The following is a 20,342-nucleotide window of genomic DNA, read 5'->3' as shown; positions in this document are numbered from 1 at the left end:
TCTATGGCGGAAGCTCTCTTTGGTCGTCAATGGCTGAAGCTCTCTTTGGTCGTCTATGGCTGAAGCGCTCTTTGGTCGTCTATGGCTGAAGCGCTCTTTGGTCGTCTATGGCTGAAGCTCTCTTTGGTCGTCTATGGCTGAAGCTCTCTTTGGTCGTCTATGGCTGAAGCTCTCTTTGGTCGTCTACGGCTGAAGCTCTCTTTGGTCGTCTACGGCTGAAGCTCTCTTTGGTCGTCTACGGCTGAAGCTCTCTTTGGTCGTCTACGGCTGAAGCGCTCTTTGGTCGTCTACGGCTGAAGCGCTCTTTGGTCGTCTACGGCTGAAGCTCTCTTTGGTCGTCTACGGCTGAAGCTCTCTTTGGTCGTCTATGGCTGAAGCTCTCTTTGGTTGTCTATGGCTGAAGCTCTCTTTGGTTGTCTATGGCTGAAGCGCTCTTTGGTCGTCTATGGCTGAAGCTCTCTTTGGTCGTCTATGGCTGAAGCGCTCTTTGGTCGTCTATGGCTGAAGCGCTCTTTGGTCGTCTATGGCTGAAGCGCTCTTTGGTCGTCTATGGCTGAAGCGCTCTTTGGTCGTCTATGGCTGAAGCGCTCTTTGGTCGTCTATGGCTGAAGCGCTCTTTGGTCGTCTATGGCTGAAGCGCTCTTTGGTCGTCTATGGCTGAAGCGCTCTTTGGTCGTCTATCGCTGAAGCTGTCTATGGCTGATGTGCTTGATGGTTTTCCATGGCTCCCTTTGGTTGTCAATGGCTGATGCGCTCGACGGTTGAATATGGATGAGGCTCCCTATGGTTGTCTATGGCTGCAGGTCTCAATGGTTGTCTATGGCTGAGGCCTTCCTGACACTGAACTTTGTTTGAGAGCGGAGAGTCCTGGAGTGGAGCTCTGTGGCCCAGAGGTGAACCAGCACTGCTCCAGGTCTGGACAGGTCCTGACTTACTCCTGCAGTCTGGAGACAGAGGGCCATAATTGGACTCTGTGCTTTTTGGAAACGCTTGCTACAGTACTACCTAATGCTGACACCTTTTGTGAGAGGAAGTTGCGAAAGAGAGAGCAAGATAGTGGGGTTAATTCTGGGGAAAGATAAAGGTAGAGAGAGGAGAGCGAAAGGGAGGTTTTTCATGGTGTGGGGGAGGCAGGTAGGAAGAGGTAGAGTAGCCTCTTCTCTCAGGACAGCTACAGGACTCCCCCCAGTGTCCCATACTTACTCATTGCCTGACACTGAGAGCCCAGGGATTTTCACCTTTTAGGCACACACATAGCTGCACTCAGAAACTCACACTCTGCATTTACACACCACACCACATGTTTTATTTACATTTAAATCTACACCCGTGTTCTCTCTTTCTCACACACAAACATACACAAACGTACGCTTGCTGCAGCAGGAGTCAAATGGCTCAATGTGTTAAAAGCATTAGGTAAGCACAAATCCAAAAGTGCTTCTCGGGCCGATATCAAGTGTCCTGCTTTATTACAGTGTGGTGTATACATTCAGCTGCATCTCTGTCCCCCTCCCCACCTCCTCTACCTCCTCTCCCCCCTCCTCCACATCCTCTCCCCCTCCTCCACCTCCTCTCCCCCCTCCTCCACCTCCTCTACCTCCTCTCCCCCTCCTCCACCTCCTCTCCCCCTCCTCCACCTCCTCTCCACCTCCTCTACCTCCTCTCCCCCTCCTCCACCTCCTCTCCCCCTCCTCCACCTCCTCTCCCCCTCCTCCACCTCCTCTCCCCCTCCTCCACCTCCTCTCCCCCTCCTCCACCTCCTCTCCCCCCCTCCTCCACCTCCTCTCCCCCTCCTCCACCTCCTCTCCACCTCCTCTACCTCCTCTCCCCCTCCTCCACCTCCTCTCCCCCCTCCTCCACCTCCTCTCCACCTCCTCTACCTCCTCTTCCACCTCCTCTCCCCCCTCCTCCACCTCCTCTCCACCTCCTCTACCTCCTCTTCCCCCTCCTCCACCTCCTCTCACACCTCCTCTCCCCCCTCGTCCACCTCCTCTCACCCCTCCTCTCCCTCCATCTCCTCTCACCCCTCCTCTCCCTCCACCTCCTCTCCCCCTCCTCCACCTCCTCTCTCCTCCACCTCCTCTCACCCTCCTCTCCTCCACCTCCTCTCCCCTCTCCTCCACCTCCTCTCCCACCTCCTCTCCTCCACCTCCTCTCCCCCCTCCTCTCCCTCCACCTCCTCTCCCCCAGGGGAGCTCTAAAAGGGAGCGGGATGTTTACTGAAGAGTAGATGGGGTATTATTATTTTAAGCGTGTAGGCTTTCGTTGGCGGTGGAGCCTGTCCAATCATAGTGCTGATGTTTGGATGAAAGGTATATAAAAGTACACTTCAAAGCCCTGCAGCGGCCTTAATACGGCCGGACGCTGTTTATCTTTGTGGCACACACGCATATGCACACACACACACCCCAAAAAATAAGGAAAGTAATTTCTATCGCAGGATTTAAGAGGAAGGAGAGCGAGCGCGGTAGAGGTAAAAGTGCCACCTTTGATATGAGTTTAACAAGAAATCTCTTGTCCAGATTGGTAAAGAGGGGCTTTTTTTTCTTTGGCTATTTTGGGTCCTGATACAGTATTACAGGGAAGGAAGCTGACCAAGGAAATCTTCTGTGTTGACCGTTCTGTGTGTGTGTGTGTGTGTGTGTGTGTGTGTGTGTGTGTGTGTGTGTGTGTGTGTGTGTGTGTGTGTGTGTGTGTGTGTGTGTGTGTGTGTGTGTGTGAGAGATCAAACAGGGTGGGCTCCAACCTGCCGTCTGAGACCGTATACAAAGCCACACCTCAGCACGTGAAGCCAACACAGACCTTTCCTGTGCAGCACAGCACTTGGCGTACCGTCCAGTCTCTAACAGGCAGCGCTAGGATAATGTTAGTCGTTTCTCACTGTAAGCAGCCTCAGCCTTGTCAGCCACCTGCACACAGGAAAGAGCTGAGGCATAGAGGTCAGGGGTCACATACTAGACCAGAGGAGAAGGGTGAGATAGAAAATAGGGATGACTGTTAAAGCTGGTGAGCCCTGCCAGCCACCTGCACACTGAAACGGGCTGAGGCAGAGGGGTCAGGAGTTAAAGGTCATCACTGTCTTTGGCTGCCCATGGAGGAATCTCTAATGTAGACTGTGGACAACGAGAGGAGAGTGGGAAGGGGTGAAAGGAGGTGGGGAGGAGTAAAAGAGAGGTGGGTTAGATAGGGGTACAGAGACAGGGTAGTGAGGGGTAAAGAGAGAGAGGGTGGAGAAAGTAGGGTAAAGAGCGAAGTTCGAGACTGAGTGGGGAAGCAGGAGAGTTCCCTTTCACACTCGAGTCCTGGTTCTTGTGTAGCAAACTGTTTAAGTGTGGCATTGCTAATCTGGCCTCTCCATTAGTCAAGCCCCAAATCATCCATCAACACGGAGATCTCTCTCACACACATATACCCCAACAGGTTGAGAAAACAACTGTAAGCCCAAACTATCTCAACTCAATCATAAGCCCTCTGACAGGCTGGATTTCTAAACCAGAAGCCCAATAACAGAATAGGCTTTGTGTGATACTCTGCAGAATGCTAAGAGAGAGGAGAGAGAGAGAGAGCAGTGAGAGAAGAAAAGAGAGCAAAGGGATATCTTGGAGAGAGAGAGCAGTGAGAGAAGAAAAGAGAGCAAAGGGATATCTTGGAGAGAGAGAGCAGTGAGAGAAGAAAAGAGAGCAAAGGGATATCTTGGAGAGAGAGAGCAGTGAGAGAAGAAAAGAGAGCAAAGGGATATCTTGGAGAGAGAGAGCAGTGAGAGAAGAAAAGAGAGCAAAGGGATATCTTGGAGAGAGAGAGCAGTGAGAGAAGAAAAGAGAGCAAAGGGATTTCTTGGAGAGAGAGAGCAGTGAGAGAAGAAAAGAGAGCAAAGGGATATCTTGGAGAGAGAGAGCAGTGAGAGAAGAAAAGAGAGCAAAGGGATATCTTGGAGAGAGAGAGCAGTGAGAGAAGAAAAGGATATCTTGGAGAGAGAGAGCAGTGAGAGAAGAAAAGGATATCTTGGAGAGAGAGAGCAGTGAGAGAATAAAAGAGAGCAAAGGGATATCTTGGAGAGAGAGAGCAGTGAGAGAAGAAAAGAGAGCAAAGGGATATCTTGGAGAGAGAGAGCAGTGAGAGAATAAAAGAGAGCAAGGGGATATCTTGGAGAGAGAGAGAGCGGGGGGAGAACATTGGAAAAGCCACGGAGGAGTGTTTTTCTAGTGGCCTTTGTGAGTAACGTCCTGTGTTGTCGCGGTGGTGTGTTCCAAACGGCAGGCTGGGGAGTTGGTAGGAGCTGCAGCCTCTTCTCAGCTGTCTCGATGGGTGTCATTGACTCCCACCGACACACCAGAAAAAAAAACACTACACCCCCAAGACACACACGCACACACACGGCAACCCCCCACAACCTCCCTCCCCTAAAACAGAAAAGGAAAATGGAACTTTAAAAGTGAAGGAAAAGTTTTGGGTAATCACTCTTCGGCTCTTGGTTGTGTGCTCATGCGACCCCCCATAACTCTGGCTGGTTGTAATAGATGAGGATAGCAGAGTGCATGTTTACGAGCGCGAGTGCTGGACTTGGCAGGCCTGAGTGCTCCTTCAGTGTCTCACAGTTCATCACAGCTCAGTGACTGGGCCCTGACTCAACCCGTGTCTCTTACACACAGTTTACATGGGGGGGGGGGGCGCTGTCTGTCATGCACCCAACCAAACCCCCTACTACCCCATACTGCAACTATCCCTGTTCACCCCCAGCCCTCTCTATCCCTAACCTCCCTGGTTTACTGTACCCCTACCTCGTATACCCCTTTGTGGCTGCACAGTATCTGTCTTATTCTTTGAAATTGCGCATTAAGTACAGTCCTACCATGCTTTTTTTTGCCATTTACTCAACAATCTGTCTCTCTCTCTCTCTCTCTCTCTCTCTCTCTCTCTCTCTCTCTCTCTCTCTCTCTCTCTCTCTCTCTCTCTCTGTCTTTCTCTGTCTCTCTTTGACGCTCTCTCGCTTTACCTCTCTCTCTCTTTGTCACTGTCTTGCGCTCTCTCTCTTTGTCTCTCTCTCTAGTGGTCGTATGCGTTGGAGAAGCCTAACACTGGCAGTGTGTTCAGCCTGGCCTGGTCGGCAGACGGGACACAGCTCGCGGGGGCTTGTGGGAACGGACATGTCATCTTCGCCCACGTGGTGGAGCAGCGCTGGGAGTGGAGGAGCTTCGAGATCACCCTCACCAAGAGGAGGACCATGCAGGTAGAACACACAGATCACCCTCACCAAGAGGAGGACCATGCAGGTAGAACACACAGATCACCCTCACCAAGAGGAGGACCATGCTGGTAGAACACACAGATCACCCTCACCAAGAGGAGGACCATGCAGGTAGAACACACAGATCACCCTCACCAAGAGGAGGACCATGCAGGTAGAACACACAGATCACCCTCACCAAGAGGAGGACCATGCAGGTAGAACACACAGATCACCCTCACCAAGAGGAGGACCATGCTGGTAGAACACACAGATCACCCTCACCAAGAGGAGGACCATGCAGGTAGAACACACAGATCACCCTCACCAAGAGGAGGACCATGCAGGTAGAACACACAGATCACCCTCACCAAGAGGAGGACCATGCAGGTAGAACACACAGATCACCCTCACCAAGAGGAGGACCATGCAGGTAGAACACACAGATCACCCTCACCAAGAGGAGGACCATGCAGGTAGAACACACAGATCACCCTCACCAAGAGGAGGACCATGCAGGTAGAACACACAGATCACCCTCACCAAGAGGAGGACCATGCAGGTAGAACACACAGATCACCCTCACCAAGAGGAGGACCATGCAGGTAGAACACACAGATCACCCTCACCAAGAGGAGGACCATGCAGGTAGAACACACAGATCACCCTCACCAAGAGGAGGACCATGCAGGTGTTTCAGGTTCCTTTTGCCATATGCTTGGTTAGCCCTCCAGAAAAAGTATTCATATTTTCTTCTCTTAAGAAGCCAAACAGTCCCCGAGCCTAAATGAATTAATGAGACAGCTAACTGAGGGTGAATGGGCCGGTGTGAGAGGCAGACGCTAGTGAGGCTATTTTAAAGGGCCAGACTATTCCCCAGGCCTGGGTACTTGTGTCTATACATTATGATATAAGCCTCCCAGTGTGGACCAGTGACAATGGCCAGCCTGTATAGCAGCCTCCATCACGGAGTGTGTTTAAACTTCAGAAACCACCAGGTTGCGTTTACACGCGGTCGACACACCCCCGCGCACACAGAAACGGACACACACACACACACACGTGGCTAAACGCATACGTGCACACTCTCCATAGACAACCCTCACTGAGCACTGTTTGCGTTAACCAAACAAACCTGTGTCTTCAGCCATTTATTTTCAGCCTTACAGGGTTTTTTCTCTCCCTCTCTTTTTTAAAAGTGCACATCTGCCAATGGTTTGTGAATCAGGCGGCTAAATTTACCACCTCGCGGTTAAACATTTTTATTCCTGGTTGTTTGGTGAGTAAATTTGGGTTGTTAGTGGGGGTTAAAGAAGGATGATGTTTAAACCCTTAAATAAATACCCACCACACCTTTTACCTGCTGGTGGAAAACCATATTCAATTCATTCATTCACTCATTCACTCACAGGGAAATGTGGAAGACATTTTGTTTATCCTAACAGGTGAAAAAAGTAGAAAGGCACATATGTTTACACACCAGGCATTTCTGTCCCCTCCTGTCCTATGCTTAGACACGGGCCGATTCCTTGTATATATCAACAGTAAATACTCTCTTGAGTTTACGTGAGTGCATCCATGCCTACTATACATCGATGAGTGTCTCAGAAAACATGTCCTGTGTGTGTATGCTATAGTCTGTTTGTTACAATTTGTTTGTTAGTATTTCAAATGATTTGTTACTCAATGTCTGTATGTGTTTATGCATGTCAAGATCTGAGCTACATCTGCATGTTTGTGTGTATGTCTGTGTCTGTGTTCCTAAACAGTCTCTCTCTCTCTCTCTCTCTCTCTCTCCATCTCTCCATCTCTCCATCTCTCCATCTCTCCATCTCTCCATCTCTCCATCTCTCCATCTATCCATCTATCCATCTATCCATCTATCCATCCATCCATCTATCCATCCCTCCCTCCCTCCCTCCCTCCCTCCCTCCCTCCCTCCCTCCCTCCCTCCCTCCCTCCCTCCCTCCCTCCCAGGTGAGGAACGTGGTGAATGACGCGGGGGATGTTCTGGAGTTCAGGGACCGGGTCATCAAAGCCTCTCTGGCCCACGGTCACCTAGTGGTCACCACCTCTCTCCAGTGCTATGTCTACAGTGCTACGAACTGGAACACCCCTCTCATCTTTGACCTGAAGGAGGGGACTGTCAGCCTCATTGTACAGGCTGAGAAGTAAGTCTCTTTATCCTTCTGTCTCGCTCTCGTTATGTCACTCTTAGTTTTTCCCGTCTCATCTATCTCTGTTGCGCGTATCTCTCTGTTGCGCGTATCTCTCTGTTGCGCCGATCTCTGTACCCCCTGTCCTTTTCATTCCCTCCCCCTCTTTCTCCTGCCAAACGTGTGCGTGCGTTTGCGAGAACTGTGTGAGTGTCCAATTGCCAGAGCAAGTCTGACTGCAGTGGGAAACAGAGAGAGAGAGACTTCTATCATTCTCTCTAATGAGTTGTTCCACCTCACAAAGCAAAATAAAGAGGATTTCAACTCCCACCATCTCAGATTGTTCTGAAATTGTTTCTGTTAGAAACAGATAAGATGCAACATGATTTTGTTGAAATATAATTTGATCTCTGAGAAATTAAGATAATTTATTGCACCCAAATTGGCCATTTTAATTTATAGGATTCATATAATATTAAATGAATATAGTACCTAACATCTGATTTGGACCAAACCTTTTTTTTAAATAATGGGTAAGACATGAGGAGTACAAAGACATGGTCAAAAGACACACATGGACCACCCACACCACACACCCTACTCCAATCCCACCCCAACAACAACTATATAGTATCTGTTCTGTATGTCTGACAAGTAGTATGTGGCTCTGAGTAATGTTTCTTCATGCTATGTAATGTATTCCCAGTGAATTTGGTGGTGGCTTTTGTTCCCTGTTCAGAGAAATGAGTCATTGCAATTTGTATTATCTTGGCTCCATCTTGCAGTTTATGCTCTCCTCTCTACCATTCCCACTCTCCTCTCTACCATTCCCACTCTCCTCTCTACCATTCCCACTCTCCTCTCTACCATTCCCACTCTCCTCTCTACCATTCCCACTCTCCTCTCTACCATTCCCACTCTCCTCTCTACCATTCCCACTCTCCTCTCTACCATTCCCACTCTCCTCTCTACCATTCCCACTCTCCTCTCTACCATTCCCACTCTCCTCTCTACCATTCCCACTCTCCTCTCTACCATTCCCACTCTCCTCTCTACCATTCCCACTCTCCTCTCTACCATTCCCACTCTCCTCTCTACCATTCCCACTCTACTCTCTACCATTCCCACTCTCCTCTCTACCATTCCCACTCTCCTCTCTACCATTCCCACTCTCCTCTCTACCATTCCCACTCTCCTCTCTACCATTCCCACTCTCCTCTCTACCACTCCCACTCTCCTCTCTACCACTCCCACTCTCCTCTCTACCACTCCCACTCTCCTCTCTACCATTCCCACTCTCCTCTCTACCATTCCCACTCTCCTCTTTGTTGCTCCCTCCTGCTTTCTATCACCCCTCTCCATCTCTGTCCCTAACCCTGCTTTCTATCACCCCTCTCCATCTCTGTCCCTAACCCTGCTTTCTATCACCCCTCTCCATCTCTGTCCCTAACCCTGCTTTCTATCACCCCTCTCCATCTCTGTCCCTAACCCTGCTTTCTATCACCCCTCTCCATCTCTGTCCCTAACCCTGCTTTCTATCACCCCTCTCCATCTCTGTCCCTAACCCTGCTTTCTATCACCCCTCTCCATCTCTGTCCCTAACCCTGCTTTCTATCACCCCTCTCCATCTCTGTCCCTAACCCTGCTTTATATCACTCCCCCTCGTCTTTATCTCTCCATCTCTCCCCTTCTCCTCTTTATTTTGGCTCCTTCCTCAGACACTTCCTGTTGGTGGATGGGACGGGGGTGTATGTGTTCTCCTACGAGGGCCGTCTCATCTCCACGCCCAGATTCCCCGGCATGAGAACAGACATCCTCAACGCCCAGTCCGTTTCCCTTAGCAACGACACCATCGCCATCCGGGACAAGAGCGATGAGAAGGGTGAGTGGAACGCCAGCCGAGCAGTCCCTTCACTACCACAATACAATACCAAACTTCATTGTCCACACAGCAGGGAGAGATTTGCGCTTGGCCTCTTCCCTCAAAGGACATTTACAGCCGTTAAACACATTGAAACATCAGGAGCACTTTGTCAACAAGAGGATGACACTTCACCAGGAGATAAAACGCTGGAGAAATAACTCTAGCAGGACTGGAACAATGACCGTTTGTAATCAGACTCTCTCTCTCCTTCCTCCCCTGTCTCTCTTCTTTTCCTCCAGTCATCTTTCTGTTTGATGCCCTGACGGGGAAAGCCCTGGGTGACGGGAAGCCCTTGACTCACAAGGTGGGTGATTCACCAACCAACACGCACCAACAGTCAGTCACAGTACACACTACACTCTCCTGTTAGTGTGCACACACCAACCTGAGACGTGTCTACGTCTTAATCCCTACTGTTACATTGAGCAACCTGTTAGGATTGGGGGAGGGTAAGCTGATCCTTGATCTGTGCCTCAGGGTAGCTGTGGGACAGTGTGAGAGTACGTGTGGTGGGTTCCAGCGACACCAACAGGCCAGGGTGAAAAGGTCAGGGAGCCAAGGGGAGAAGGCAGAGAGAAGAATTAATGGTGTTGAGGAAAAAAACAAGAAACTTGATAGTTAAGAGGGACACGTACAGATTGTGAGGAAACTGGAGTAAGTGCATGTGTGTGAGAAAGAGATGGAGGATGGAGAGAAAGGGGGGAGGGTTATGGAGTGAGAATAGGATTGAAAGGGATAAAGAGAGAGGGAGTGAATTAGAGAGGGAGAAAAGGAGGAGAAGTAGCCAGGATCAGTAGTTACTGTTTGTCAGCATGGCTGTCTCTGCCAGCACTCCACAGCTCCAAGACAGAGGAGCACTGCACTGAAGCCAGCTGGCTCTGACACACACACACACACACACACACACACACACACACACACACACACACACACACACACACACACACAGTCACACACACAGTCACACATACAGTCACACACACACTCTTGTTGGGGAGTATGGGCCAGGAGCTGTGGGGTCAGACTGCTGGCACCCCCCCACTTGCCTCCCCCATTTCTCCCTCCTGGCTCCTCTCTCCCTCTTACCTCTTTCCTCCACATCTTCCCTCTGAGTCGAGTCTCTTCCCTCTGATCTGGGCTCAATTGTTCCCTCCTAGTCCTCCTGTGTACTCAGGGCTGTACTGGGGACTAGAGAGTGTGGAGGAGGAGAGGAGGGGGCCTGTGATTTGGGTAATCATGTGTTGAGAAGAGATGTGTATCAAAAGACACTATTGTAAATGTACGTGTTATGGGGACTGGTGGGGTTTGACACTGGTGGTTCAGTTAGCCCTGTTAATGTGAACCAGGTCTCTCCCACACAACGTTCTGCCTCCCATTTGTGTGTGTGTGTGTGTGTGTGTGTGTGTGTGTGTGTGTGTGTGTGTGTGTGTGTGTGTGTGTGTGTGTGTGTGTGTGTGTGTGTGTGTGTGTGTGTGTGTGTGTGTGTGTGTGTGTGTGTGTGTGTGTGTGTGTGTGTGTGTGTTCCAGATGGAGGTGGTGGAGATAGCTCTGGACCAGTGTGGCCCGTCCAGCGATAGGAAGATTGCGGTCATAGACAAGAACCGTGACCTGTATCTGACCGCTGTCCATCGCCTCTACAGAGAACACAACATCTGCAAGATAGGTAGGGGAGGGGGGAATAGATTTCAAGCTGCTTTGTGTTGTTAAGCACCTAAAGCCTACCAGATAGATAACGTCATCCTTCTTACCATAACCCACATGCACTATGGTCTACACACCATGTGTTAGAGGTTATAGTTAGTAATTCTGAGTGTTGTCAATAAGACGGTGTTGTCTGTCTCTATTCTGTCCTATAGGCACTATGGTCCACACTATGGCCTGGAACGACTCTGCTAACATCCTGTGTGGTATTCAGGACACACAGTTCACCGTGTGGCACTATCCCAGTGCTGTCTTCACTGACAAGGACCTGCTGCCTAAAACACTCTATATGAAGGACGCCAGGTAACGTGCACGCAAACACGCACACACAAAACACTTCCCCATTATCGGCAATAAAAGGTCATGGATCGTCTTCATGCCAGATGTGTTCATGTTGTGTAAAAGCCGTTGATGAATCACTGAAGAGATTCTTGAGTGGTTGCCCTTAGGCTCAGTGGCTGGCTGTACAGAATGTATTTATGTGTCTATCTGTCCCCCTCCACAGTGAGTTCAGCCGTGCGCCCCACATCCTGAACTACGTGGGGACCCAGGTGACGGTGCGTCGCTGTGACGGCTCGTTGGTGTACAGCAGCGTGTCTCCCTACCCTGCCCTGCTGCACGAGTACAGCGCCTCCTCTCGCTGGGAGGACGCACTGCGCCTCTGCCGCTTTGCCAAGGTAACACACACCTGACAGGAGTGGCACCTGATAGGGGACATTCCCTGGTGACTCCCTGGTCCTGTGTAGCACAGAGCACACATCATATTCAACTCCAAATTTTGTACAAAACACATCGTAAAAAAACTCTTTACATTTATGATGACAATGGAATAATGGTCTGGAATATGCCAATGTCAAGCAATGTGTAACACCAGGCCTGCTGTCTCCCTGGCCCAGCTCCTACCCTACCCAGGAGAGGGGGCTGATCTGTGCCCTGAGCCCTTCTTTTAAAGCCAGTTATTTAGAATAAATGGTGTAATTAGCGGCCTGTAATTGCTAGCACATTGTGCGCTGCAGCAGAGCAGTGCAGGGCAAGAGGGACCAGAGAACCAGAGCCCGGGTCCCAGGGGAAACACTCAACCCCGAGAGGGGCCACAGGTCTGGTCCTGGGGGGGTTGGTGATAGGGGGGTTAGGGGCCTGAGGGAATATTGAATGGGATTCCTCCAGGGTTCTAGTGTTCTGATAGACCTTATGGCTTCCCCCACTATAGCGTGGGAACAACAGTCAGCGTGGGGACTCACTACCACTCTTTGACAGTGGGGTGTGTGTGTGTGTTTGTCTCAATATCTTGTCTCAGTGTCGGTGTGTCAAATTTCTGTACTCATGTCTGTCTGATTGTTTCATGTCTTTGTCCGTGATGTTCCTCTGTTGGTGTCTCGCACCCCTCACTGAGTCTCTGTGTACTAGACCTCTGAGGAAGAGGTGAGTCTCTCTCTCGTTCATTTACATCTTTCCACGTCTCCCTTTTACCCCTGTTCTCGTCTTTGTCAATCTCCTCTTGTCTTCTTCCTCCTATCCCTTACTTTAGTTCTGGTTTCTCTCCTCATCTGCTACTCCACCGTATACAGTATGGACCATATACACACATGAAGATATTGCCTGGATACTTCAAGAGAACGTAGTCCTTCAGTGTGTGTTTGTTGGTTGGGGTTGATGTCTGTGTGCGTGCCATGAATGAGTGTGTGTGCCCACTGCCCATGTGTGTTTACTTTCTAGTTGGTGTGTGTTTGTCTGTAAGATGGTGTATGTAAATGACGTGTCCTGCAGCCCTGGGCCTTGGCATGGTGAAGGGTCCATGACGAAGCCACTGGAGTGGAGCTTTTAACGAGACACGGCCAGCAGCTTTTAATTAGTTTCTAATTAGCGTGGGTGACACCATTTACCGTATTTAACCTCCCCAACACACACACACACACACACACACACACACACACACACACACGCAGCCAATCCCTGAACCCCAACCCCAGTGAGAGCCTTCACAGTGTGCGCTGCATGGGTTATGATGCAATAACCACAACCCTGGAGAAGGATGGCTAGAGGGGACAGGGGAGGGGAGAGGGGGATGAAGTGGGTAAATGCAATACCTTCAGAAAGTATTCATACCCCTTAACTTATTACACATTTTGTTGTTACATCTTGTATTAAGAATGTATGTAATTGTTTTGTTTTTCTCACCAATCTACACACAATATCCCAGAATGGCAAAGTGTGTTTTTGTTGTGTGCAAATGTATTGAAAATGAAAAGCATAAATATCTAATTTACATAAGTATTCACACCACTGAGCCAGTACATGTTACAATCAACTTTGTCTTTCTGGGTAAGAAAAGTCTTTCTGGGTAAGTCTCTTAGAGCTTTGCACTTCTGGATTGTACAATATTTAAAAAACAATAATAATAATTCTTCAAATTCTGTCAAGTTGGTTGTTGATCGTTGCTGGTCACCCATTTTCAAGTATTGCCTTAGCTTTTCATGCTGATTTAAGACACCTGTAACTCAGGAACATTGTTTTGTCTTGGTAAACAGCTCCAGTGTATATTTGGCCTTGTGTTGTAGGTTATTGTCCTGCTGAAAGGTGAATTTGTCTCCCAGTATCTGATGGAAAGCAGACAGAACCAGGTTTTCCTCTATGATTTTGCCTATGATTAGCTCTATTATATGTTTCCTTTTATCCTAAAAAAATAACCTCTAGTCCTTGCCGTAACCCATAACATCACTATGCTTAAAAATGTGAAGAGTGATACTCAGTGATGAGTTGTATTGAATTTGCCCTAAATAACGCTTTGTATTCAGAACTTAGTTAATTTCTTTTTCACATTTTTTGCAGTTTTAACGTATTACCTTGTTGCAAACGGGATGCATGTTTTGAAATATTTTTATTCTGTACAGGCTTCCTTATTTTCACATTGTCAATTAGGTTAGTATAGTGGAGTAACTATAATGTTGTTGATCCATCCTCAGTTTTCTCCTTTCACAGTCATTAAACTCTGTAACTGTTTTAAAGTCACCATTGGCCTCATGGTTAAATCCCTGAGGGGTTTTCCTTCCTCTCTGGCAACTGAGTTAGGAAGGACACCTGTACCTTTTGTAGTGACTGGGTGTATTGACACAACATCCAAAGTGTAATGAATAACTTCACCATGATCAAAGGGATATTTAATGTCTGCTTTTTGTTTATTTTTACCCATCTACCAATAGGTGCCCTTTGCGAGGCATTGGAAAATGTCCTTTGTGGTTGAATCTCTGTTTGAAATTCACTGCTTGACTGAGGGACCTTACAATTATCTGTATGTGTGAGGTACAGAGATGAGGTAGTCATTCAGAAATCATGTTAAACACTATTATTGCACACAGAGTCCATGAAACTTATTATGTGACTTGTTAAGCACATTTTTACTCCTGAACTTATTTAGGGTTGCAATAACAAAGGGATGAATACTTATTGAGTCAAGACATTTCAACTTTACATTTTTTATACATTTGTAAAAATGTCTAATAACATAATTCCACTTAGACATTATGGGATATTGTGTGTAGGCCAGGGACACAAAATCCAAATGTAATCCATTTAAATTCAGGTTGTAACACAACAAAATGTGGACAAAGTCAAGTGGTGTGAAAACTTCCTGAAGGCCCTGTATGGAAGAAGGAGCGTCACCCCTTTTAATAGCCACCCCTCCTCCTTCCTCCCCCCATTTCTGGTAAGGGTTTGGTCTTTCGTGGCCGTGTGGTTTTTCCCGGAGTGGGAGGAGTTTTGTGGGGAAATCCTGTTAGCCAGGTATGGAGGATTAGCCCGTTGTGGATACTTTCATGGCACTGAACTGTTGTTAACAGACATGTGTATACACACACACACACACACTTGCGTAAAGATTGACACAAGCATGCACACATGCTTAAACACACACACAGATACACACATGCTGATAGGCCTGTACACAAACAACCATGCTGTACACAGTCACACAAACATGGGCAGCCCAGCAGTGTGACTAAATCCCAAGGCAGGCTCTAACAGTGAGCCAACACCACAATGGACCACATCGCTCCTCTGATTGGAGGAAACTGTCCCATCTCTCTCTGACCAGCATTTAGTGGCTTTAGCAAAGGATGATTTCGTTGTTGTTGTCTTCACGATTTTATGACCTATGTTTGTCTTAATGAAGGATTCAGATGAGATGACAGGATGCATGAGGATGTTGTTCTGGGCTTTGCTTTCATCAATACTGTTGAGTGTGACTGTAAGAGTGAATGGGAGTAACATTATGTCTGTGTGCGTCTAAGTACATCTGCGTGTCCTGAATGAGTATGATATCAGAATCACACACGGAAGTCAGATTACAGGGTGTGTGTGAGTGTGTTCTGTGACACTAACGAGGCCTGTGTTGTGAGGATGAGGAGACTGGTAATGGGAAGAGTGTCCCTGTAGAGACGCCAGTGCAATGTCCCTCCCGTCTCTCTAATAACACACAGCCCTCTTCTCTCTGTGCCCTGTCCCTTTAATGACCTAGGGGAGCAGGGCTAGACTAGCCCCGCTATGCAGGGCCTGTGGTCAGGGCTGGGCCACATGCTACGCCCCGGCGCCACCACCAGACTGTCAGGCTGAACAGCAGTTCCACCCCACCACCCCATATACCCTTGCTCTATGGCACTTTTAAAAATATATTTAACCCTTATTTTACCAGGCTAGTGTGTGTGTGTGTGCTCGTGTTTATTTATGCTAAGACAATGTGTGTATGGCAAATGTAATTTCCTATTTTCTTAATGTCTGTCTCCGTTCCTATAGGACCAGTCACTGTGGGCGTGTCTCGCTGGCATGGCAATGGCCAATAGGGAGTTAACGACAGCAGAGGTGGCCTACGCTGCCATTGGAGAGGTAATCCATCAATCACTCAAATCTCACTCTCTTTCCTTTTCTCCTCCACATGTATAAAGGAATGGAAGTAAATGTAATTCTGTTTTTTCATATTTCTCTCCCCTCTGTCGCTCTCTCCAGGTGGATAAGGTGCAGTATATTAACTCTATAAAGGATCTGCCATCTAAGGAATCTTCAGTGGCCCACATGTTACTGTTCAGTGGTCATGTCCAGGAGGCTGAGGCCACTCTGCTACAGGCTGGCCTGGTCTACCAAACCATACAGGTCCACATCAACCTCTACAACTGGGACAGGTCTGTTTGTCTCCGAATGTCTGTCTGTCTGACTTGTCTTTCTGCCCGTCTGTCTATGTATACTTACATATGCGTTACATATGCGTCATCTGCCCTCAGGGCGTTGGAGCTGGCAGTAAAACATAAGACCCATGTGGACACAGTGCTGGCCTACAGACTCAAGTTCCTGCAGGACTTTAGCAAGAAAGAGACCAACAAGAGGTTCATGCAGTACGCTGACGGGGTAGGATATGACATTGCTTTTGATATAGTGACCACTGAGCAGCAGTAGTTGTAAAGACTTCTTCTCTTCGAACCCAGTATTTTGTTACAAGAGGCAATGTGCCCTTTCTGTCATACTATGCCTCATTAGACTGACCCACTTCTCTAATCTCTCTCTCCATCAGGTGGAGGTGGACTGGGAGAAGATCCAGGCAAAGGTAGAGATGGAGCTGGTTAAGGAGAGAGAGAAGGCTGCCACCATCTCTGTCAGGAACAGCCTGGCCTCCCGACGCTGAGCCTCAACCCTACACCTCTGTCAGGAGCAGCCTGGCCTCCCGACGCTGAGCCTCAACTCTGACTTCATCCAGGGACCAATTGTACATAATATTTTCAAATGGTCATTTATCAAACATGGTTAGTGTTATTTTTGTGTTTGTGTTTTTTTATATTGATATTTCTTTTCTTCAATGAACTTACATGCCTTATTCTCTGAGAATGTACATATGTAGATGTTTAATAAATACATATTTATCAGATCGGTCAACTCTCCTGACATATTTCTATCTCCTCAACTGCTATTTCAATTCAATGCAGTCAGCCCCAGCCCAGTCCATTTGAACTAGTAATCATAGATGTTTAGTGTGTGTTTGTGTTAAGTATTACAGCTTTAACGAATATTCTCTGGCTGTGTGAAACTGCTTGTCAAGCAGCTTCCTCCCCTGACAGAGGTCCAGCCCATCATTATGCCATTAGACCCTATCAATCTCCACTCCCAGCACGCACTCTACCCCAACACGCACTCTACCCCAGCACGCACTCTACCCCAGCACGCACTCTACCCCAGCACGCACTCTACCCCAACACGCACTCTACCCCAGCACGCACTCTACCCCAGCACGCACTCTACCCCAGCACGCACTCTACCCCAACACGCACTCTACCCCAGCACGCACTCTACCCCAGCACGCACTCTACCCCAGCACGCACTCTACCCCAGCACGCACTCTACCCCAGCACGCACTCTACCCCAACACGCACTCTACCCCAACACGCACTCTACCCCAACACGCACTCTACCCCAGCACGCACTCTACCCCAGCACACACTCTACTTCAACACGCACTCTACCCCAACACGCACTCTACCCCAGCACGCACTCTACCCCAACACGCACTCTACCCCAACACGCACTCTACCCCAACACGCACTCTACCCCAACACGCACTCTACCCCAACACGCACTCTACCCCAACACGCACTCTACCCCAACACGCACTCTACCCCAACACGCACTCTACCCCAACACGCACTCTACCCCAACACGCACTCTACCCCAGCACGCACTCTACCCCAGCACGCACTCTACCCCAGCACGCACTCTACCCCAGCACGCACTCTACCCCAACACGCACTCTACCCCAACACGCACTCTACCCCAACACGCACTCTACCCCAGCACGCACTCTACCCCAGCACGCACTCTACTTCAACACGCACTCTACCCCAACACGCACTCTACCCCAACACGCACTCTACCCCAGCACGCACTCTACCCCAACACGCACTCTACCCCAACACGCACTCTACCCCAACACGCACTCTACCCCAACACGCACTCTACCCCAACACGCACTCTACCCCAGCACGCACTCTACCCCAACACGCACTCTACCCCAGCACGCACTCTACCCCAGCACGCACTCTACCCCAGCACGCACTCTACCCCAGCACGCACTCTACCCCAGCACGCACTCTACCCCAACACGCACTCTACCCCAACACGCACTCTACCCCAACACGCACTCTACCCCAACACGCACTCTACCCCAGCACGCACTCTACCCCAGCACACACTCTACTTCAACACGCACTCTACCCCAACACGCACTCTACCCCAACACGCACTCTACCCCAGCACGCACTCTACCCCAACACGCACTCTAGCACTCTACCCCAACACGCACTCTACCCCAACACGCACTCTACCCCAACACGCACTCTACCCCAACACGCACTCTACCCCAACACGCACTCTACCCCAACACGCACTCTACCCCAACACGCACTCTACCCCAACACGCACTCTACCCCAACACGCACTCTACCCCAGCACGCACTCTACCCCAGCACGCACTCTACCCCAGCACGCACTCTACCCCAGCACGCACTCTACCCCAACACGCACTCTACCCCAGCACGCACTCTACCCCAGCACGCACTCTACCCCAGCACGCACTCTACCCCAGCACGCACTCTACCCCAGCACGCACTCTACCCCAGCACGCACTCTACCCCAGCACGCACTCTACCCCAGCACGCACTCTACCCCAGCACGCACTCTACCCCAGCACGCACTCTACCCCAGCACGCACTCTACCCCAACACGCACTCTACCCCAACACGCACTCTACCCCAACACGCACTCTACCCCAACACGCACTCTACCCCAGCACGCACTCTACCCCAGCACGCACTCTACCCCAGCACGCACTCTACCCCAGCACGCACTCTACCCCAGCACGCACTCTACCCCAGCACGCACTCTACCCCAGCACGCACTCTACCCCAGCACGCACTCTACCCCAGCACGCACTCTACCCCAGCACGCACTCTACCCCAACACGCACTCTACCCCAGCACGCACTCTACCCCAGCACGCACTCTACCCCAACACGCACTCTACCCCAACACGCACTCTACCCCAACACGCACTCTACCCCAGCACGCACTCTACCCCAGCACGCACTCTACCCCAGCACGCACTCTACCCCAGCACGCACTCTACCCCAACACGCACTCTACCCCAGCACGCACTCTACCCCAGCACGCACTCTACCCCAGCACGCACTCTACCCCAGCACGCACTCTACCCCAGCACGCACTCTACCCCAGCACGCACTCTACCCCAGCACGCACTCTACCCCAGCACGCACTCTACCCCAGCACGCACTCTACCCCAACACGCACTCTACCCCAGCACGCACTCTACCCCAACACGCACTCTACCCCAACACGCACTCTACCCCAACACGCACTCTACCCCAGCACGCTCTCTACCCCAACACGCACTCTGCCCCAACACGCACTCTGCCCCAGCACGCTCTCTACCCCAACACGCACTCTGCCCCAACACGCACTCTGCCCCAACACGCACTCTACCCCAGCACGCACTCTACCCCAGCACGCACTCTACCCCAACACGCACTCTACCCCAGCACGTCTCTACCCCAACACGCACTCTGCCCCAACACGCACTCTACCCCAGCACGCACTCTACCCCAGCACGCACTCTACCCCAGCACGCACTCTACCCCAACACGCACTCTACCCCAGCACGCACTCTACCCCAGCACGCACTCTACCCCAGCACGCACTCTACCCCAGCACGCACTCTACCCCAGCACGCACTCTACCCCAGCACGCACTCTACCCCAGCACGCACTCTACCCCAGCACGCACTCTACCCCAGCACGCACTCTACCCCAGCACGCACTCTACCCCAGCACGCACTCTACCCCAGCACGCACTCTACCCCAGCACGCACTCTACCCCAACACGCACTCTACCCCAACACGCACTCTACCCCAACACGCACTCTACCCCAACACGCACTCTACCCCAACACGCACTCTACCCCAGCACGCACTCTACCCCAGCACGCACTCTACCCCAGCACGCACTCTACCCCAGCACGCACTCTACCCCAACACGCACTCTGCCCCAACACGCACTCTGCCCCAACACGCACTCTGCCCCAACACGCACTCTGCCCCAACACGCACTCTGCCCCAACACGCACTCTGCCCCAACACGCACTCTGCCCCAACACGCACTCTACCCCAACACGCACTCTACCCCAACACGCACTCTGTGTTACCACCAGAATACACACACCTCAACGCACGTGTTCCCTGAACTCTTACACAGGTATGATCAGACACACAGCACACAGGTAAAACACACAG

At 50.4% G+C, this 20,342-nt stretch overlaps 1 protein-coding gene across 2 annotated transcripts in view; it reads left to right on the top strand.

The window, feature by feature from the left end:
- The window catches only part of ift80 (intraflagellar transport 80 homolog (Chlamydomonas)), a 71,965-nt gene extending 55,052 nt beyond the window's left edge, over positions 1–16,913 (top strand). For both annotated transcript variants that reach the window (XM_052467489.1, XM_052467488.1), the window contains exons 9-19: positions 5,048–5,227; positions 7,202–7,395; positions 9,099–9,262; positions 9,544–9,608; positions 10,832–10,967; positions 11,161–11,308; positions 11,511–11,682; positions 15,794–15,883; positions 16,004–16,176; positions 16,276–16,399; positions 16,563–16,913. In XM_052467489.1, the coding sequence (XP_052323449.1) occupies positions 5,048–5,227; positions 7,202–7,395; positions 9,099–9,262; positions 9,544–9,608; positions 10,832–10,967; positions 11,161–11,308; positions 11,511–11,682; positions 15,794–15,883; positions 16,004–16,176; positions 16,276–16,399; positions 16,563–16,673 (1,557 nt within the window). In that variant the 3' untranslated portion in view covers positions 16,674–16,913. The remainder of the gene's footprint in view (positions 1–5,047; positions 5,228–7,201; positions 7,396–9,098; positions 9,263–9,543; positions 9,609–10,831; positions 10,968–11,160; positions 11,309–11,510; positions 11,683–15,793; positions 15,884–16,003; positions 16,177–16,275; positions 16,400–16,562) is intronic.
- Positions 16,914–20,342: the final 3,429 nt, after the last annotated feature.

Source organism: Oncorhynchus keta, chromosome 18, assembly GCF_023373465.1.
Source record: "Oncorhynchus keta strain PuntledgeMale-10-30-2019 chromosome 18, Oket_V2, whole genome shotgun sequence".
NCBI lineage: Eukaryota > Metazoa > Chordata > Actinopteri > Salmoniformes > Salmonidae > Oncorhynchus > Oncorhynchus keta.
This window is presented reverse-complemented; position numbering and strand designations above follow the sequence as displayed.